Here is a 20,389-nt window from a genome sequence, read left to right on the forward strand (position 1 = left end):
ATACTGAAAATTAACTGTGCAGCACTTTCATTATTTAAACACAGCTCAGAGAGAGAGAGAGAGAGAGAGAGAGAGAGAGTTGGAAGTGACATGCATGGAGAGGGAGAGAGGTTAGAATCGAGCCATGCGGGCAGCATGAGGACTAAAGCCTCTGTACATGGGGTGCACCCCTTTACCACTTGGCCAAACCGGCCCCTAATCTTAAAGAATATCTGAACTCTTCCTGACATTAAAAACGATTAAAAATAGATTGATTCATTTTTTTACAACTCAGAGTTTAATCAAACTTCATAAAAACACAACGTATAAAACAACAGGTCAGTGTCACAGCAGTTAAAACTATGAATTCAATGTAAACCAAACGTCTGAAATACTCACTGAAGCACCGAATGTGGACAAACCACCTGCTGAAGAATACAAAACAAGTGCACTACTCCCCCTGCTGGTTTGATGGAACACTGCAGGAAGCAGCTTTCTAAAGAGTCACAATTATGTTGTGAATAAGCCCAGAAACTGAACAAGAAGGCACTTCAACAAAGCAGGTGTCAGTTCAATCACAGAGTTTAAAGGCTTGAACAGGTCGTCACTGTTTGGCAAAGGTATAAAAAAAAAAACACAAGAGAAAAGTAGAAAAGGCTGGTTTTCAGAACGAGGCAGCGTTTCTATTCTTTAGTGTTGAATTTTATGATTGTGTGACAACTTTAAAAAGTTGTTTGTGGGAAAGTTTGGCTTGTAAACATCCTGTGAGGATCTACAAATCAGCTACAGTCAGAGATGTTGATGATTGGATCTGATCCTTTGTACTCTCTCTGTCAACAACGTGTGCACACATTCGTCGTCCAGTTTCTTCTTGTGTAGTTAGCTACGACCCCAGACGTCTCTTCTTGAGGTACAAAAGTATCAACAGCTGTTCTTAAGAGTGAAATTAGAGTTTAAAAAAATAAATAAAAAGATATGTACAGTGTCAACCAAAGTTTCTGATGTCTGCTTGCCAGTGTAAAAACTGTTTGGTGCTCACCTTGACGTCCCTTAAGTTCCCAGAAACATCTGGATTTAACAGAGTGAGACTTTTCCTTTAACCTAATGAACTCAGCAAACATGTTCCATCACTACACGTGTTATCTAGTGATGCAGGTATGGAATGAAAAGAAGTGTGATGCCACCAGATGACAGGAGCAGAATCATTCTGAGTCTTCTTCAGATGTAAACGTCGCTCAGCAGTCTTCACCATGGCCCCGATTAAGAACTCTCACATGTGACGGTTCATGTCGTGTTGTGGATCTCTGTCATCAGGTCACTCTTCTTCTCTCTGCACGGAACTCTTTTTATAAAGTCACTCAGCTGACGAAGGCTTCAGGGCGCCTCAGTCCTCTTCTGTCACTTGATCCTGATCTCGAAGCAGAGACAGTGACAGGAGTCGCACTCAGGAGGCTGACAGCTGCAGGGACAGTTCCAACAGGTGCACTGTGGGAACACAACAAGAGAGAACTGAGACTGACCATCAGAGGATAACTGGTGACAAACACTAACACACGAGTCACTGAATGTCTCATAACTACAAGAGTCCAGCTGAAATAACAGAAGTGGTGTGTTTGGGGTTGATGCTACTTACAGAAGGACAAGGGGGGCAATCTTTCCAGCAGGATTTTGCAGTCGGCATGTTGCAGTGGCACATCTCTGCCAGCTTGAAGCACTGTTCATAGATAGAAATCCCTGGACAGCAGCCGCCACAGTCACAAGAACAACGGTCCTGTTGGAGGAAGGAAAGTGGGATCAGGATCATCTGTGTGTGGGGGCATGCAGGAACATAGTGGGAAGAAATCTGGTCCTTAGGGAGGATATTTATATTTATATTTATATATTTACAGGAAATCTACTCTCATACTGGATGCAGATGATAATAGAAATCAGAAAGAATCACAAATTAAAGATCATTTATCTTAAGATATAAATGTGCAGTTGTTGAAGTACTGTTATATCTTTGGTTTAATACAATCAAAGATAGATTACTGATGTTTTTTGAATCCTCCAAATACTGTGTGCATTATATTTGATGGTTATAGCATCTTCATAATGCTTCTGACTGAATGATGTGAAACACAGGACTGCCCAGAGGTGAAAATGATCCAATCCTGCACCCTGACCTCGTCCTAAAATGCTTCACAAATACAAGTACCAACTTGAAAGACTTCAGACAAGGAGTCTGACAAAAGCTCAAACTTCTCCTCTTGTTTATCGATGAACAGGAAAACACTTTTCTCTTAAATTCCTCTGAATCTGTGCTTTTAATTTAGTGTTTAAGAATCAGAGAACTTTATATTTCATATATAATAATGAATAATAATTGATGGGACTTATATAGGGCTTTTCTGGGTACTCAAAGTAGCTTTACATAAGGTGCAAAAATAAAATTCGTTAATTAATTAATTTATTAATAAGACAGAGGTGGGGAGGGAGTAGAGGTCATGTGTTGTAGGCTTTTTTGAACAGGAAGGTCTTGAAGTGTTGGTGGGGGGTTGCAGATTTGTGGAGGGAGAGAGTTCCAGAGAGTTGGGGCAGCGATGGCAAAGGCTCTGTCCCTCGAGGTGCGGTGCTCGGTCTTGGTGAAATAGGGACAGGAGATCGGCATCGAATGATCTGATGATATATTCAAATCTGCAGTAAGGTGTTCGGATTCAGTGACCAGGTCTGCTGCACCAACCTTCAGGCAATATCTGATCCACAGCCCGACGCCCAGGACGATCATATAGAGAACCACAGTGATCATGAGCACCGCTGGGAGAGGGATGGCGAGCCCCCAAAGAGGCATCACCTGGAGAAGAGGTGAGAAATACACGTCTGGATAAGAGTGAGGGAACACGGACGCTGAGGACTGAAACATGAAGTATTCTTCTCTACCTGCGTCGGGTTTTCCTGAGAGGACATCTTAACAAGACTCACATCTCAGGGAACTCTGAAACAAACACATGAACCTGACAGTCAGAGAGAAAATAAAGACTGTTTGTTTTCTGCTTCAGCTGATTCAAGTGTTTCTTCAGAGGTAGAGCAGATTTATTCACACGGGGGACTAGTTATACACTACCAGTCAAAAGTTTGGAAACACCTTCTCATTCAAGGGTTTGTATTTATTTTAATTATTGTAAACTCTGTAGATTAATACAGAAGACATCAAATAGTAGTAGTTTTGATGTCTTCAGTATTAATCTACAATGTTGAAAATAATTAAAATAAATAAAAACATTGAATGAGAAGGTGTGTCCAAACTTGTGACTGGTAGTGTATGTTACATTTAGGTATGCAACATGTGATGACTTCATATAATACCATCTGTTCATACTGACTCCCTCTCAACAAATAATCAATCAAATAAAGAAATGTAAACAAAGACAACATGGCGTTTTAAAACGTTGTTTGGTGTTTGTGGTTAATACTGTAAATTAGGGACGTACATTTGGTTAAATACCATCTTTTATCAGAGTCTTAAATGATCAGATCCAGTAAAACAGAGACAGAAATGTTAAATATTTCCTCATAATGTCACTTGGGTGGATATCCAGGTTGAAGAACAAGCACAAGCTAGCTGTTAGCTATCATCAGGTGAATAACTCAAGCATAAGTGTATGAAAAAGTTGCATATTAACATTTTTAAAGAAAATTAAATGTATTAATTTGAAATATATTATACTTTAACTGAAAACGTATTAACTTACCTGTGAAAAATGAACGTTGGATGCTAGCGCTAACTGCTAGCATCGTGTCGAGCTACATGAATCCAGACTTTCCTGACTGAGTCTGGAGTGTTTCATAAATTAATGAAGGCGTTAATAATTCAAAAATAAAGAAACATCTTCTTTATGTGTCGTTAAACGTTCATAAAAAGGTCAAACCTGCCACATGTAACTGTAAACAAACAGGGTACGCTTGGGCGGTAGCTTTTGCGTTGCCATGGTGAAGTGGAGCGCGAGAAGGGACAAAATACATCCAGGAAAATAGAAAAAGCGAAGGGAAAAATCAAAACGTGGCGCACGAGGCCGGTATATTTTAATTAACACACTTTTTAGACACTACATGAGAGGTAAGAAATAAAGAAGTGTATTTTCTTTATTTTTTAATTATATATTTGTTTGGAATGGACAGGTAGATACAACAGGAGAGCAACATTAATAAAAGTAAAAACAAAAGTCCTTCCAGTTTTGTTTGTTTTGAGTCCAGAAAAAACACAACCAGCCATCCTGGAATAAGAGTCCAAAGAAGGTAGGATCATATCATGTCATGTCATAGAATAGAAAAGAATAGAATAGAATGTACTTTATTAATCCCCGAGGGAAATTCAGTTGTCTGCATGGCCGTGGGAAGTGCTGCAGCACCCACTGTTGGAAAAGGCATCACACACTTTTTTCTGAATGCATAAATAAGTTGAAATAAATACATGAATTAACACAATAAATCAGTTTTTTCCCATGGTATTATTTTCTGAAAATGTAATGCCTGAGGAAGATTTGAGAAATTATTATAGCAATATTAAATAATTATTCATTTAAAAATAACCAGATGCCTGGGCCCTGTGTGTGTACATATTGGGATATTTGGATAAGTTCTGTTCAATGCGCTTTACTGCCTTTTGGGCCTGTTTTACCAGGTTTGGCTTGTATGCTCTTTGCTGTACAACGAGGTATGGAAGTTGCAATTTGTGAATTTATAATAAGAAGTTCTCTTGAACGCTTGTGTTCAAACCAGATAAATAAAAATGAAATGTATGTGCTCTATAGCCCATCAGTTGCAGAAGTAACCTAAATGCAAAAAGAAAAAAAAATTGCACCTTTTCCTACAGCACCCCCAACTTAAAGCCACTTCCCACAGCTCTAGTTGTCTGGCAGATAAAATTCTAAAAATCACATAAAAGCAAGTAATTCTGTGTCTGTTTGCTCATCTCCCCATTGGCTAGACAGTTCTGAAGTCTAATGGCTGCAGGGATGAATGATTGTCTGTGTCTCTCAGTCCTGCAGCGCAGAGAGATGAGCCATCCACTGCAGCTGCTTCTCTGGTCCACAAAGAAGTTGTGATGATCTGTGTAATTTAGATTAGAATGGCCTCTAGCTTCTTCTGTGTGCATCTCTCCACCACAGCCTCCAGTGAGTCCCAACTGGTTCTGATTACACTGCCAGCTCTTTCCACTAGACCATGGATCAGATTCTGTTCATCCATTATGGTGTCCACACTTCTCTGATAACTTCAATTTCCCAGCAATTGTGAAAAAGAAACAATAAGAGTGGAAACACAATGACCTCTTATCTGCCAGATAAGGCTCACTTATTCACTTCAAAAGAACTGTTACAGCTTAAAGATAGAACAGTGTACATGGAACTATGAACAGGAACCAGGGCGGTCACCTGCCACTGCTGACCAGTGTATTTTCAATTTTTTTATGAAATTAGACACTTATGGTATGTTAAACATGTATTTATCGTCACGTGTTTAGCACACAAACTGTATGTTTGCCTCTCATTTCAACAGATCTGTATTTATCAAAGTCAGTCTGTTTTCTAATATGCAGGTCTATTTTTGTTTAACCTACATGTGTTCAAATGAAATACCAGTATATTTTGGAGAAGAGAAGCATAACCTTTCAATCACGTGCATTCTCATGTAATGAAAACCTCAGAGTACAGTTTGACTGCAGCTCTTCTCATTTTATCACTTTAATTGTATTATTAAAACTCAGTATGTTTATGGGATACTACTATATTATCACGCCTAGTACAACAAGAGCTTCTACAGTGTGATCTGAGACAAGCCATCCACACGTTAAAGAATAAAAACAGGAGAAGCTTCAACTGCAGAAATTTTATTGAACCAAATATGGATTTTTCAAAACAGGCTTGCTTTCCATAACCTTCAGTCACAGGAGCACAGTATGACCTGGCCATGGCTTTGTTGTTGTATTACTTAAGCGTATCTTCATCTTAGTTGACATTTATAAATTATTGCATTACAGTCCTGAAAATTAAAGATTCAAGTGTCCATAACCACAGGCCACACAACAGGCCTCACTTTGCCCAAAGTAAGACCACCTCCGAGCAACCGTTTACTTTTAATACTTGTGTTGGCAGCAAAATAAAATAGGTAAAAATCTGTCATCAAGTAGGAGCAGAAGCACAGTTTGCTGGACAGGATGATGCAGATGTACTTACTCTTTACAAAAACTGCTCTCTAATCTGAAAGCAGGCTGCTGGGTATGAAAAAAGTGGGATACTGAAAAGAGGGAAGTCACTTAAATTAGCAATTTCCCAAATCATAGCGCAAACTTCTCTTCCTCCCACTTGCAGCATCTGTTTCTCAAAGATCACCCACGTCTGCCACAAACACCGGTATTAGGTCTATGACATCTTTTCCACACCCTCTCCCCACCCAATTCCACAGGACACCACTCCACTTCAACATATGGACACTCATTTTATTTAAACACCTTTAAGTACAAAACAAAAAAGTTACATAGAACGGTGCCACATTTGAGAGGCACAAGAACCTAAAAAGTAAAATTAAAAAAAGGAAATTAACAGTTGAGGGGGAAAAGGAAGGAGGAAGTGTGTGTGTTGGAGGGTCATCACCACTCATCCCTGATGTTGTGTGGAGCTGCAGTGGTGTGTCTTTGTGAGAGCGAGCCTGTCCCCTGGTGTTGTAGAGGGTTGATGGTGTCAAAGAGTCCCATGTTTGTCAGAGGTAATTCACGTGTTAGCTAATAGGAGCTGTTGGGGCTGCAAGGGAGGTGGGGGGACAGGAAGAGCAACAGCAGCACATAGGAGAGGAGGAGGGAAGGGGAGGGGGTGTTTAATGGCCTTCCAGGAGAGAAGGGGGATGGGGCTGCTAGCTCCTAAAAGCCATGGACTTTGAGCTGCTCCTCCTTGGCCAGGTTGACCTGCAAATAAGAGAGAGATCATTCTATTTATTCATCCTCTGACCTGCAGTCTGCAACTCATGAGTCAGCACTGGTGTCCATTAAAAGGGGAGACTTACCTCCAAGATAAATGCGCAGATATTCTTACGCTGGTCCCCCTGGAGCTGGATCACTTCACCATACTCTGGATGCTCAATCACTGTACCATTGCAAGCAAATTTCTGTTGAGAGCAGAACAAAGAGTCAGTGTGAACAAAGTCATAAAAAGCTGGAAGCACAAAGTAAAAAGAGACAAGGCAAGTACCTTCTTGAAGGCCTTGACTAGCTTCTTCTTGTCATAGTCAGCGGCAATGCCCTGGACAGTGGTGAGGGTCTTCCTGCCGTTCCGCTGCTGGATTCTTATATGGATGTAATCGTCTGTCCCGGCTGGGAGCTTGTCATCACCCTTAGTTGCATCAGCAAAGGGGTCTGAGAGGAAAAACAGATGAATAAGACTCAAGACAAAAACACACTGGGCCTTAGCCAAAACTAAGATCATAAACATCTGTCACATCCAAAGAAAACTACAACAGATCCTCAGAAATATACAATTCAGCAGCTATGTTCACAACCATATGTATTCATATCCCCCAGTGTGATCTGGATTTGTCAGAGCTTGTTGGAGGAGTCATATTTCAGATCCAGAGCTGCGCAGACCGAGGAGCTAAATATACAGCTTAACAGCTTAGGGCAGCGTTAGCCTGTTAGCATGCTCCTTTAGCCATCCGGTGAACGGCTAGGGAAATAAACCGGCCGTGACATGGCACCTTTCATTAGATGCTGTGTAACCCAACCCTTCAGAAAGACTACGTCAAAGTAATAAGAGGAATGTACAAACACATAAGATCAACCCGGAGCTAACAGGAGGAAAAAAGAGACGCTAGCTCGTTTGAAGCTGAAATCAGGGCCTCATGGCGGCCGTTAGGCGTTAGCAGAGGCCTGCTCCACTAGTATAAAGTCATTTCACTAAATCACATCCTTTTTTTCTAAATGTATCAAAAGAACTTCACGTTAAATAAAGATTAAAACCAATATATAGAGTATTATACGCCAAAGGGCGCCAGACACTTCAAATGGGCTTCGATTAAAGAACCGCCCTTCCCCCACCTCAGTCTGTTAGTCTGATTAAAACACTTCAAACTCGGACTCACCAAAATCTCTGAGGTTCTCGAGATTGGACATACGATAAGATTTGCTTTCCTTTCGGGCGATAAGTTGGTTAGCGAGCGGATCCTCGGCTTACTTTGACTCTTTCTGTCGGTTCTGGGTTTCTGCCTTTCACGGGGACGACGCTCAGCCTCTGCAGCCTTCACAAAATGGAGTCGGTGACGGAGCTCGTAGGACTGAAAAACAAGGCTTTATAGCCCCGCCCAGAAATATACGTCATCGCGTCGCTGAAGTTGGAATGAAACGTCGTAGACAGCCACGCCCTGTTCTTTCTCAATGTTACCGGAAAGGTGACGTCATTTTTTGAGATATTGTCAAGTATGTATCTGGAAAAACACCAAATATAAACAACTACAGCTTAGTTACAGCTAATAACAATATTTATGAGATTATTTTTACTTTAAAGAAAATGTGTTTAAAACTATTAAAATCAGAAATATGAAATTTATTTTTCTTAATTTAAGATAAGATAAGATATTACTTTATTGATCCCCCGGGGGGAATTCAGTTGTTACAGCAACCCAGACATAAGTACAATCAAGAAGAAGTTTCAATAAGTAAAATAAAATACAATAAAAATAGATAAATAAAGCTAGAATACAATTTAGATATATACAATGTTACAAATTGAATTTAGATTAAATAGCAGTAATTACAGGCAGTATTAAAAATGATTCAGTAGTGACAGGTTGACATGGTGTGATTATTAGGGATGCACCGATCCTACCTTTTAGGTCCCAATACCGATATCGATACCTGGGCTTTGGTATCTGCCGATACCGATACTACCCGATCTGATCCTGGTATTGATTTAACAATCTCTATTCCTTAATGTGAGGATAGAATCATGTTTTAGAAACTTCAGGCTTTTCTGACTTGATGGTGAACTGTACCTGGGTTCCAAATGCTGAACCAGAGGCTGGAATCCCTTCATTTCAAGGATCCGGAACAATTAAATCCAATAACCTGTCCGTGTTTTCACACTTTGAATCCAGTAATAGAAGGTTTCTTGCTTCTTTGCAGTCGGCTACAGCTCACATAAACTTCTTCCTTTGAGCTTTGTAAGTTTCCGGCGGAGTTGTTATGGATATGGATCGGCACTCTATACGGCCCTTTGTCACAGATATCCGATCTAGCTTTTCCACCTCATCAAAATGTTGTAACATTCTCATTTGAAACATTTCCCTGTTGATTTTGCAATTTAATTTACTAAATAGTATGGCACCATTCATATCAGTACATGATGTTAATAGTTCTTATATACTGCCCCAAAAAGTGTGTAAAATTGGATGTAATCTAATTCTGTTATTATCAGAATCAGAAATACTTTATTTATCCCAGGGAGGGAAATTCAGTCATTATAGAGCTCTTATAAACAGTATGTGAGAGTGCCAAAATATCAATAGAAGATGAACAATTACTCTGTGATTCTGTGAATACCCAGTCTGGTTGTGTCATACATCAGATTAAGTTGAGTGAAGGAGTGAAGGAGGAAAGTGTCTTTGCTCAGTCTGTTCTTTATTTGTCAGAAAACAGGATCTGTAGGATTCAGGGGCGGGAACAGCAGAATAAAACAATGACATGAAAATGAAACCACTTAATAGTTGAACTTAACTCTAGCAGGACATCACAGACCAGCTACAACACAAACATGGCCCAGCCAGCTGATCAGCTGGGTAAGTTTACTTCATTTAGAAACTCACTTCATTCTTTTAGAGAAGGTCATCATGTGTGACTGTTCAAACGAGTGTTGCTGCTGTTGTGTGCATGATGAACGATATCAAGCAGTGCGAATGATGCTGTTATGTAAACTCTAAGCTGAGCTCACAGTCTGTGTTGGATTTTTAATATCACAAACAACTCTTCTTTGGTTCCTCCCTCCTCTCACTTCTCTGAACGTTCCCTCTGATCACTTCATTCTTCATAAAGGGATGGATTGAAAACAGAAACAAACCAAAGACCTAAATAATAATGACACATTTATGAGTCAGCACTTTGAAAACAGAGTTTCGTGGAGTGAGAGGGATGGTTCGATGTGCTTCATTATAAGTTTGATAAAAGCAGTGATGGATGAGACCCGATAGACTCTCCTTTAAGAGGAATGTGATAAAGCCAGTCTGACGGTGTGGTGCTGACAAACAGGGAGAGGTTACAGCCTCATGTGGCGAGCAAAGCCCAAATAAAATGATATAACGTGTTTGTTACCTTTAAATCTGACATCACGTCATCAGAGGAGCAAACCAGTTTAAATCTGATTCAAGGTTTCTAAATGTTATTCCTGTCTCACCTTGTAGACCATGAGTTAGTCTCTTTGAGGAGATGCTGATGTTAAAGAATCCACATCTCTGTCCAAACCAAAACTAAGGACACATGTGCAGATTAAGCATAATTTCATCCCTGAATGATATGTAAAGTCTGGTTTATCTAGAAGCCAAAGATCTTTTATTTCACAGTTAAGATCTGGTATTCTTCCTCTGGCCATTGAGGTCGGTCGATTAAAAACCATCCGAGAAGTAAACAGACTCTGTGAGATGTATGATTTGAATGAAGTGGAAACAGAGTCCCATTTCCTTTTGCACTGTACAAATTATGATGACCTCAGAGAGATACTGTTTCAAGACATTGCCTTTAAAAAGCCTGAAATATTGTGGTGGACAGATGTGAAAAACTAAACTGGTTGTTTAAGTTTGACGTGTTTAAACTTAAGAATTTTGTATCAAAAGCCTGGAAAAGAAGACAAGATAGTCTTTTTAAGTAGTGTGCCTTTTTATTTGTAATATTTTCTTTTATTCAGTTAAAAATTTCTGCCTCAGTTTCCTTAGTGCTGTGTGCTCTGACCCTGGACTGTACACATTTATGGTGTCTTGTAAGCCCATGCGGGCTGGGCATATGACTGTATGCATGACACAATATTAAAATTAAAACTTCAAACTTCAAACTTCTGTCAGACTCTGCCTTTTTAAACTCTCTACTCACTTTTAGGACAGAAAAAAACAAAGCATGTGATGTTAACAGCACCCGGCCCAATCAGCCAAGTCAGATATTTGTGTGTATATGACAACAAGAGATGAATGAAGATAAATGCAATAAATGTTCAATATGAAATGAGGTCATTTGAACTAATTTGATCTAAATTGAGCCTTTAATTATTTGCAAACCATCAAAACATGAAAATATTTTTAATTCTTAACACTTTCCAAACTTTTTTAGAAGTGGGGTCGTCCTACTTTGTTTGTTTTGCATCAGACACACACACACACACAGACACAGACAGACACAGACAGACACACACACACACACACACACAGACACAGACACACACACACACACACACAGACACAGACAGACACAGACAGACACACACACACACACACACACACACACACACACACACACTGTTCTTCCTGCCCGCTCTGCTGGCTCACAGCGACCCAGACTCGCCTCTGTTACGACCTGCTGACACATTATGGGAACATAAATACCATGTGTGCAAACTTCCTCTGCTAAATCTCAGTAGGAATCCAAAGAATTCATCAACACCTGAGGCAGAAGATGAATATGTAAATAAATATGGTGCATGTTTTGTGTTTCAGAGACCCAAGACCAAGGGGTGAAGATAGTGATGATTGGAAGGACTAAAGCTGGAAAGAGTGCAACAGGAAACATCCTCCTGGGGAGAATAGTGTTTAAGTCTGTCATATCTACCTCCTCTGTGACACAGGAGTGCCAGATAGGAAGAGGAACACCAGAGGAGCAGAGTCTGACTGTCATTGACACTCCGGGTCTGTTTGGAGGCACCACATCAGATTCTTCTGATCCTCCAGAGAAGGTGATGGAGGCGATCAAAGAGTGCATGCAGCTTGCGCCGCCTGGCCCTGTCGTGTACCTGGTTGTGCTTCAGCTCGGCACACTCACAGAGCGGGAGCAGCAAACAGTGAAGATAATCCAGAGGAGCTTTGGCAGAGAGGCGGCGCATTACACCGTGGCTCTGTTCACCCGAGGAGACGACCTGAGGAACGCAGGAGACACCATCGAGGAATACATCGGAGCAAATCCAGACACACGTGACTTCATCAGGGAGTGTTTGGGGGGCTACCAGGTGTTTGACAATGAAGACGTAAATTCACCTCAAGTTACCGAGCTACTGAGGAAGATCACTGCCATCGTGCAGAGAAACGGGGGGGGCAGAGCAGAGATACACCAAGAGGGCGAGGGAGTCCTCCATCAAGAGAATCTCAGAGGAAAAGAGAATGAAACAGGGAAAGATTTAATGTTGGCCTGCCTTGATGGTGCTTCAGGAGGAGTATTTTTAATAACTTGTGGTGCATTGTATTTTGGGGATTTGAAGCCGAAGGATCTCCTAGAAATCGCAGTATTCACAGGCATGATTGGTGCAGTTGGAGGTGCTGCACGATTCACGGTTGGTAGACTGATCTGGAGAAGATGACAGAATTTAGTAAACGGTGGTGGAAATGCTCCAAATGTATGACCCCTGTAGATTCTTCGGTGCAGAAATCCCTGATAGATTTGTTCTGGAGGTCCTCGAGAACCTGTGTTCTGTTCAGATCCTTTAACCTTTGACCTCCAGTGTTCTTCTAAGATTTCGTTGTTTGCTGGTGAACGAGTTATGTGAGAGGGTTTTAGTCTTCAGGATTGTTTGGGAGACACGTTTTAGTTTACTTTAGGGGTGAGGGGCGGGTGTGTGTGGCTGTAAAGATCTAAATTCTCGTTGGTTCAAAAAGAAAATATGAGTCATTATAGGACGATGGAATAAAGGTAGACATGTATCCAAAGCTGGATGATATGGTTTAAAGGCCCCGGGTGTTTAAACAGAGGTTTTGTTTTTGTTTTGTTCAGCACTCCTCTCCTCTGTATTTGTGTTCTGACTTTTTGGACAGTTTTGTATTTTGTGAAGCTTCAATAAAAACATTTCTTTTCATGATGTCGTCTGTTTCTTATTGTGCTGCTCTGAGACATTATACAAATATGAGGCTGTCTAAAGCTACGCTAGCAGCTCAATGAAGTTTTATTGAAACACACAACATGTATCATCAAACCTTAAAATATGTCACCAAGTTAAAATTTTGAAGCCAGCATTGTGAAGGCTATCATTTACAGATTAGGGGATCCTGGACAGCATAAATCCTGAATCCTGAAGTTAAATTCCTAATTGTTCACTCAGTAGTTCTTTCAGTGTGGCCGCAGCCCCCCTCCTCAGTCACACAGTGGAGGAATAAAATGAAGGATGTGTTTGATATGGAGAGCATCACTGCGAGAATATGAATAAAAACTGATCTCTTCTGGATGAGGTGGGAACCTGTTTCTTCATCTCTATTCAGTTCAGACTTTCTGATGGACTGAAATGAGATTTAGTTTCAATTTTCTTTAAAGTTTATTGTAGGTATTTCTACAACTGTTCTTACTATTTATTAAGCTATTTTTATTTATGAATTTAACTATTTAATGTATTTATTAATTTTTCTTTAAGTTTATTGTATTTCTTATTCTAATTATTTATTAGATTATTTTTGATGTATTAATCCAACAGTTTTTAGTTATGTATTTTGTATGTGTGTATTCATTTTAATGTATTTATCTTTAAGTTTATTGTATTTCTATTTTTATTATTTTTTATAAAATGACTTGTTTTTTCATTTTTAACTTATTAACTTATCCCTTGGTTTATTGTATTTCTATTATTCTACTTTATGAAATCATTTTGATTTATTCATTCAACAGTTTATTTATCTTGAATGTATGTTTATTAAACTTAAATGTATTTATCTTTAAGTTTATTGTATTTCTTTTCTAATTAATATTTCTAAAACTATTTTGTATTCATTTATTTATTGATTTTAAATGTATTTATTTAACTTTAGGTTTACTGTATTTTTATTTGAATTATTTTGGTTTGTTAAAGTTTAGTTTTCTTTTGTATGTATTTGTTTCATTTTCATTTTTGTATTTCTATTCGAATTATTATCTATAAAACTATTTTCATTGTTAATTTATTTTGTATGCATTTATTTTTACTTTTGGACAATGGACTTTTGAAAAGCTCAAATATTTCAGTCACGACATCAAACCATGAAATACGTCCATGTCATCTGATTGAAGGTTAAACTACAAAGAGTGTTCGTTGTACTCTGCAGTATTTTGTGCACAAACCGCTCATCAACAGTCCTTGGAGTCATTTTCTTCAATCTGAAGTTCAGTTTTCAGTCTGCAGCTTTCAGGTGATAAAACATAAGAAGTCGTAAATGTGTCAACTAAACACACACAGATGTAAATCATGGAAATAAAAGCCAGAGCCATTTTTAGACAAAACACCAAAACCTTTAATGAAAGTTGCATTTTTCATCCATGACGTGGGAGAAAACAAAACGGTGGTACAGAGGGTTGAGAGCGCAGCGAGTGCACACCCGGGGCTTTCTGGAGAAACAAGTGAGCACTCAGCAGAGCAACACGCAACCTTCACAGCTAACCAGCAATACCCATCTGCTACACACCTGCACCTGGTGCATGAAGAAACAGGCAGGGTTAGGAGCAAACATTTTAAAAAGGGGAACATAAAAGACATTAACCACGCCCTGTAAAATTACATGACTTCAAAAGGAGGCCTTCAAATCTCAGCTCTGATATCTGTTAGGATTTATTGCAGATATGTTCCTGTGTGGACCAGATATATTTAACAGATTAAACACCTGCACTCAAACTGAAGACACCCTGAGCTGCAGAATTTAAGATTTTAAAGAGGTTCAGATTGAAGAGTCGCGCTGCTCTGAACTTTATTTCTTTCATCTCATGCTGAACAAAAAGAAGGAACAAAGCCTGATAGGTCAGGTGTGTATCACTTTGCAAGATTGACTACATGTCCAGCTCACTCTAACATTAAAGAGTGATGAATATTTAGTTTGATGGCTGCAACAACAAAAGAAGACTCGATTTTTGTGGTACAGAACATGTAATGGGAAACAAATACACGCAAACCCAAACAGGAAATGAAAATACAAAATCATCTGATCATTTCATCGCGTGGATTCTCCCGACGCTCTTGGGAAGCATCGGAAAGCTCCTTTTGAAGGCAGGTAATCAAAGGTGAATATAGACTGCACTTTTGTTCTGAAGAAACACATTCTGACTTTTTACTGACGAGCCGAGTCTGCCTCTGAACGTTAACATCCCTGATTTGAGTCGGCTGGCTGACCAAATTCACGTCAGTTACTCCAGGATCAATGAGAGGATGAACAGAAGCAGAGACAGCCGGACTACTCGCTTACTTCTGACCATGAGGGAGCGGACGACAAAGAAAAGCCAAATAGTTTAAACCAGCGTGTGGGTTATTGTGTTGTCGTTATAAAAGCAGGTCAGGTCTGAAACTCTCCTCCTCCACAGTGAGCCATAAACATGGTATCAAAAGAAATGAACATCACAGCACATGAATGAATAAAAAAGCCTTTCTGTAGCAAAATGTCCGAAACAAACCAAAGCCTGGAAAACAAAATAAAAACCTTTAACAGCAGGACATCGAGGCTTGAGTGGGAATCCGGTCTTGGACATCTGAAGTCGTCGCCTGAAAACTGTCGAAACAGAAACAAGTTTAAAATCAAGCCGACTGATCGATTACACATTTATGAAATTCAGAATCACAGACAGCATTTTAAGGAGACTCCTGTTAGAGAAACATGGGGGCCCGTTTCTACATCTACGGTCGAGTTGAGACTTCACGGCCTGTTCCACCAAACCGGTCTGCACTTTACCTGCAGATACTTTAACTGACCCTGAGCCTTCCATTATGTCTGTTCAGAGGAGGATGAGAAACAGCCGGCTGATAAAATACGGACGAGCTGGAGGCCGATTACCATCTCAGACTCATCACCTCCACGTCAGCTACATGCAGTAATTTGTCAATAATTATTTTTATTGATCTCAGAAAATATTCTAATGATTTTAGGTCCTGGATTTCTGAATTTCATGAAGAAATGATCAAAATTCAATTTAAAAATACTTCAAATATTTTATTTCAAATGCAATGAATACTGAAAATGTAAAACTTGGGGTTTTTTTTTTATTAAACATAAAAATAAATCTATTTTCTTTGTAGATTCTAATTCTAAGCATGCTTCTATGTTGTCACTGAAGGGCTCAGATTGTCATATATCTCAGGATATAAATTTGCGTCCGTCCTTTGAAGCAAAGACTCCACCGCCGCCCGAATAAAGCAGCGGCCGTGGAAGTTGGGAGGCTTCTAAGGTTATGATAATCTGAGAAATTTGCACCCATCAGTGGCAAACCTAAGAACTTTTAGAGGGCATATATTAAGGATTAAGTTGCAATAATTACCGCCTGTTTCAAGGCTGCAGGATGTGGACATCCTACATTTTGGAAGCTAAAATATGCGAAGATAAGAAAGGGTTTGGGTCAAAGTAAACTAGAACTCCCTTCAGGTCTTAAATCTGCAGGGTGCATAAACCTCACTTCTCACTCTGCGGACTGTCGAAGCTAACATGTGTGATGTCAGCAAAAGGATGGAGCTTAACAAACATCATGGGTCTGACATGGGAGGAAAGTTGAACAAACCTCAGAGCCCCTCCAGCACCTTTCTGGGGATGCAACCTGGAGGACAGACAGACGTACCTCAACACCAAACCCCAACACTGACAGGCTCCACCCTGCTGCACAGAAACCCTCACCAGCAGCAGCAGCGGCAGCCGGCCTGTGAGCAGCTCACCACACACCTTCTAACTGCTCATACTGCATCAGCACAGCTCAAACTCCACTTTAGCAAACAGGATGCCGCAGCTTGGGAGGGAGAGAATTCCAGATTTGGTTTATCATCAGAACTCTTTTTAAAAAGTTTGTATTCATAAAAATAAAAGAGTGTTAGCTAAGTATGACAGGAAAATAAAAGCATGAGTTCTACAGCTTTTGGGGGTCTTAAGCTTTATTTTGAAGGGCTAATAAATCCAGATTGAAAATATTCTCTGAATGTTGTTGGAGTTTTTTCTGAATTGGCTGCTGAAGAGGATTTTTTCACACATCTTTAAAAAGTCTCAGAACTTTCTGGAAACTCACCTGTTGGTGGCGTGAAGAGATCTACGGGGATTCGCCTCCATTTTCTGCTGCTGACTTGGGCTGGCTTTTGGATCGAGACCTGGAGCCTCTTTTGGAGGCAGGGGTGCGGCTTCTGGACCTGGACTTGGACTTGGATTTGGACTTGGACTTGGATTTAGACTTGGACTTGGATTTAGATTTAGATGGAGACCTGGATCTAGATCTGGAACGAGAGTTGGACTTATCCTTGGGCTTCTTGGTCTTGGGAGAGTGGGACTTTGACCGGGAGTAGGACCTGGACCTTGACCTGGTGTAGCGGGATCGGCTTCTGGAGCGAGAGCGGCTCCTGCTGCGGGACCTGCTGCGCCTTCTGCGCTTCGGGCTGCGGGAAGAGCTGGACACAATCACAGGGATGGGTTAATATTTAAAATGTATAAAGGCACAGACACAGGTAAGAGCCAGGTGCTCCTGAGGATTACACTTGGCTATGAAGACCTGAGGACCTTCTACAACTACAGGGGCTCCCAAACTTTCAGCCCAAATCCCCAAAATAAAAAGGAGCCAAAGACTTGCAGCCTCCACTGTTCCTCAAAGTGATTATAGACTTCAATTTACATTTAGCTGGTCTGCAGAAAATAAGCCATGTGGCTGTATTTCCTGTGCTGCTATTGATTAACCTGCTGCTGATCTTAATCAGCTGTTATCTAACTCTAACCTTAGGAGTCATCAACCTTAGTCAACAAAGAAAGGTCAAAAATAATGATTTGGGTTTGTTTGTTTTTTTTAATGGTAAGGTTAATTTCAAATGTAATTAAAGACTGGCAATGATATTAATGTTTGTTTTTTGTTTTGTTTGTTGTATAAAAAGGAAAAAACTAAATAAAATGTGAGTATGAAAAATAAATATAAAATATAATAAACTCCAATTTTTTGGTAATTTCTATATATTTGGTAAAATATGCAATTTAAGATTACTTAAAAATAATAAAAATAATTCTTAATCTTAATCAGTTGCTTCCTAATGCTAACCTTAGGAGTCATCAACCTTAGTCAACAAAGAAAGGTCAAAAATAAAGATTTTGTTTTTATTGTAAGGTTAATTTCAAATGTAAGTACAAAGATCTGCAACAATGTTAAAGTTTGTTTGTTTTTTTATTTCTTTTGTTATGTAAAAGATAAAAACTAAATAAAATAGTGTTAAAATTAAATATAGAATAAAATTAATTCAAACGAAACTCCTTTTTGGGGTAATTTTTGTATGATAATTGGTAAAATATGCAATTTAAGATTACATTTACCTAACTCTAACCTTAGGAGTCATCTACCTTAGTCAACAAAGAAAGGTCAAAAATTATTTTGTTTTTATTGTAATATTAATTTCAAATTTAATTACAAAGACTGGCAATGATATTAGTTTGTTTTTTTCTTTTGTTTGTTGTATAAAAAGGAAAAAAACTAAATAAAATGTGAGTGTTAAAAATAAATATAAAATAAATTAAACTCTTATTTTTCGTATGAGGATTTGTAAAATATGCAATTTAGGATTACTTAGAAAGAATTCTTAATCTTAATCTGCTGCTTCCTAATGCTAACTGTAGTCAAAGAAAGGTCAAAAATAAAGATTTGTTTTAATTGTTTAGTGTAAGGTTAATTTTAAATACAAAGATCTGCAACAAAGGTTTTTTTTTTTTTCTTTTGTTGTGTAAAAAGGTAAAAACTAAATAAAATGGTGTTAAAAATAAAATAAATTTAACTTCTATGAAGATTTGTAAAATATGCAAAAGATTACTTTAAAAAATGTTAAAATGGAAGACAACTCGACCCCCCTCATTAGTGTCTGGTGGCCCTTCGGGAGGGAGGGGGGGGGGGGGGGGGCACAAGTTGGGACTCCCTGCCTTGTGGATGTATTGTAAAACTTTGTTTTTTTGGTATTAATATAACAAACAACCTAACAGATTATTATTTTGTATTTCAGGTTAAAATGAAAAATAAACAAAACTTTTTTTGAACACGAGGGAAATCTGGATCACCACGTTCCCGCCCTCAGGGTAAACTCACGTGAGGGGGGGTCGAGGTTTTAATTCCAACCTGGGATTAAATTACTGAAGGAGTTGGTTCAGAAACCCTCGATGAGTCTTAATAAACCGACCCAGACCCCCCTAAGTCTATCTAATGGCGCCGGTCCGGTACTCTCAGTTTGGCGCCCTTCTTACCTCCTGCTCCTTCGGCCGTAGCCTCCTTGTCTCCTCGGTCCTCCTCCTCCACCTCCTCCTCCACCTCCTCTCCTTCCCCCGCTGTACTGGGAGTCTGGCGGCCTCCCGTACCGGGCCATCTGGACCCGCAGCTCCCGTCCGTCCAGCAGCGCCCCGTCCATGGCGTCCATCGCGTCCTCGGCGTCGCGTTTATCATGGAAGCGAACAAAAGCGAAGCCGCGGCTCTCTTTGGTGTACCGGTCCCGGGGGATGTAGACGTCCCCGACCCGGCCGTAGTCCTCGAACACGCTCCTGAGGGTCTCCGGGGAAGTCCGGTACGTGAGGTTGTCCACTTTGAGTGAAGTCATGCCGTCCACGTTCGGAGGAGGCCTCCCGTAATTCATTGTGGACATAAGGCCTCGAAGCCTCGCGCTCAACACTCACGATACCCGCCGCTTCACGCAGACCTGGTTCACGCGCCCTCACGCAGACCTGTTCCACGCGCCCTAACGCACACTCTAACGTTGACTTTAAAGGGGACCGACTGGCCCTGTTGGTTTCTGTCGAAGAGTTAAAATCTGGACCAGTCTGAACTCCGGACACGTCTTTATAACGAACCCGAAGCCAACCAGGAAACAAACTTCTTCTTCTTCGCTCACAGCAGCGCGCCTCTTTCAAGGGTACTTCCGGTGAGTGCGCCCCCTGCTGGAAGTCTCTGCATGCACACCTTTACCTTTTAGACCAGGCATGTCCAAAGTATCGTGGCCCAAGGTCCATTTATTTATGGCCCATAGTATGAAGGTAGATATGTTGCAAAATGCACGAGCTTGTAGACTTGGTTTGAGAACCTGCAGAATACGATTTGAGAACTTGTGGATCAAAAATCTGAACTTGTATGTTTCATTTTTCACTTCTAACAAAAATTCATACACATGTGAACTGAATTTGAAGTTACAGAAAAAAAAATACAAGGTAGCTTGTAGAAAAAATGTGAACTGTTTTTAAAATTTTCACTTGTAAAAAATATTCACACGTGTAGATT

At 39.9% G+C, this 20,389-nt stretch overlaps 4 protein-coding genes across 12 annotated transcripts; 1 reads left to right on the forward strand and 3 right to left on the reverse strand.

Annotated features, from left to right (window-relative positions):
• Positions 1–254: 254 nt before the first annotated feature.
• si:ch211-198p11.6 (SCO-spondin) lies at positions 255–3,966 on the reverse strand. 2 transcript variants are annotated; one of them, XM_034710780.1, is made up of 6 exons: positions 3,888–3,931; positions 3,711–3,792; positions 2,899–2,953; positions 2,702–2,812; positions 1,613–1,750; positions 255–1,464 (listed from the first exon to the last, which is right to left on the reverse strand). In XM_034710780.1, the coding sequence occupies exons 3-6, from the start codon at positions 2,923–2,925 to the stop codon at positions 1,378–1,380; spliced, it is 363 nt and encodes a 120-aa protein (XP_034566671.1). In that variant the 5' UTR covers positions 2,926–2,953; positions 3,711–3,792; positions 3,888–3,931; the 3' UTR covers positions 255–1,377. The 2 variants fall into 2 exon arrangements, with proteins under 2 accessions (XP_034566671.1, XP_034566670.1); XM_034710779.1 differs by having other exon boundaries at positions 3,711–3,966.
• A 32-nt stretch (positions 3,967–3,998) lies between these two features.
• On the forward strand, positions 3,999–13,037 carry LOC117831883 (GTPase IMAP family member 7-like). 3 transcript variants are annotated; one of them, XM_034710776.1, is made up of 2 exons: positions 3,999–4,075; positions 11,695–13,037. In XM_034710776.1, exons 1-2 carry the CDS (start codon positions 4,069–4,071, stop codon positions 12,546–12,548), a joined length of 861 nt encoding a protein of 286 aa, XP_034566667.1. In that variant the 5' UTR covers positions 3,999–4,068; the 3' UTR covers positions 12,549–13,037. The 3 variants fall into 3 exon arrangements, with proteins under 3 accessions (XP_034566667.1, XP_034566668.1, XP_034566666.1); XM_034710777.1 differs by lacking the exon at positions 3,999–4,075 and adding an exon at positions 4,102–4,254; XM_034710775.1 differs by lacking the exon at positions 3,999–4,075 and adding an exon at positions 9,523–9,777.
• LOC117831885 (eukaryotic translation initiation factor 1b) lies at positions 5,830–8,282 on the reverse strand. The gene is made up of 4 exons (XM_034710781.1): positions 8,086–8,282; positions 7,200–7,363; positions 7,015–7,116; positions 5,830–6,916 (listed from the first exon to the last, which is right to left on the reverse strand). Exons 1-4 carry the CDS (start codon positions 8,114–8,116, stop codon positions 6,872–6,874), a joined length of 342 nt encoding a protein of 113 aa, XP_034566672.1. The 5' UTR covers positions 8,117–8,282; the 3' UTR covers positions 5,830–6,871.
• A 1,378-nt stretch (positions 13,038–14,415) lies between the features above and the next one.
• srsf2b (serine and arginine rich splicing factor 2b) lies at positions 14,416–20,051 on the reverse strand. 6 transcript variants are annotated; one of them, XR_004635070.1, is made up of 5 exons: positions 19,369–20,050; positions 17,177–17,549; positions 16,682–16,717; positions 15,613–15,681; positions 14,416–14,616 (listed from the first exon to the last, which is right to left on the reverse strand). XR_004635070.1 is itself a non-coding variant. In XM_034710573.1 (3 exons), exons 1-2 carry the CDS (start codon positions 19,758–19,760, stop codon positions 17,198–17,200), a joined length of 744 nt encoding a protein of 247 aa, XP_034566464.1. In that variant the 5' UTR covers positions 19,761–20,049; the 3' UTR covers positions 14,416–15,681; positions 17,177–17,197. The 6 variants fall into 6 exon arrangements, 1 of the variants encoding a protein (XP_034566464.1); XR_004635069.1 differs by lacking the exon at positions 16,682–16,717 and adding an exon at positions 16,739–16,903 and having other exon boundaries at positions 19,369–20,049; XR_004635072.1 differs by lacking the exon at positions 16,682–16,717 and adding an exon at positions 16,739–16,903 and having other exon boundaries at positions 14,416–15,681; positions 19,369–20,051.
• Positions 20,052–20,389: the final 338 nt, after the last annotated feature.

Source organism: Notolabrus celidotus, chromosome 20 (genome assembly GCF_009762535.1).
Source record: "Notolabrus celidotus isolate fNotCel1 chromosome 20, fNotCel1.pri, whole genome shotgun sequence".
Classification (NCBI taxonomy): Eukaryota; Metazoa; Chordata; class Actinopteri; order Labriformes; family Labridae; genus Notolabrus; species Notolabrus celidotus.

Bases quoted from the DNA above. Each gene is read 5' to 3' on its own strand.
- LOC117831885 (XM_034710781.1), bottom strand. From the start codon at position 8,116: ATGTCCAATCTCGAGAACCTCAGAGATTTTG. The intron at 7,364-8,085 runs GTGAGTCCGAGT...TTTTCCTCTCAG, and splicing joins CGAGAACCTCAGAGATTTTG to ACCCCTTTGCTGATGCAACT. The intron at 7,117-7,199 runs GTACTTGCCTTG...TGCTCTCAACAG, and splicing joins TAGTCAAGGCCTTCAAGAAG to AAATTTGCTTGCAATGGTAC.
- si:ch211-198p11.6 (XM_034710779.1), bottom strand. From the start codon at position 2,925: ATGTCCTCTCAGGAAAACCCGACGCAG. The intron at 2,813-2,898 runs GTAGAGAAGAAT...CCTCTTCTCCAG, and splicing joins CTCAGGAAAACCCGACGCAG to GTGATGCCTCTTTGGGGGCT. The intron at 1,751-2,701 runs GTTGGTGCAGCA...TTCCTCCAACAG, and splicing joins GGATCAGATATTGCCTGAAG to GACCGTTGTTCTTGTGACTG.
- LOC117831883 (XM_034710775.1), top strand. From the start codon at position 9,753: ATGGCCCAGCCAGCTGATCAGCTGG. The intron at 9,778-11,694 runs GTAAGTTTACTT...TTTGTGTTTCAG, and splicing joins CCAGCCAGCTGATCAGCTGG to AGACCCAAGACCAAGGGGTG.
- srsf2b (XM_034710573.1), bottom strand. From the start codon at position 19,760: ATGTCCACAATGAATTACGGGAGGCCTCCTCCGAACGTGGACGGCATG. The intron at 17,550-19,368 runs GTAAGAAGGGCG...GATTGTGTCCAG, and splicing joins TACGGCCGAAGGAGCAGGAG to CTCTTCCCGCAGCCCGAAGC.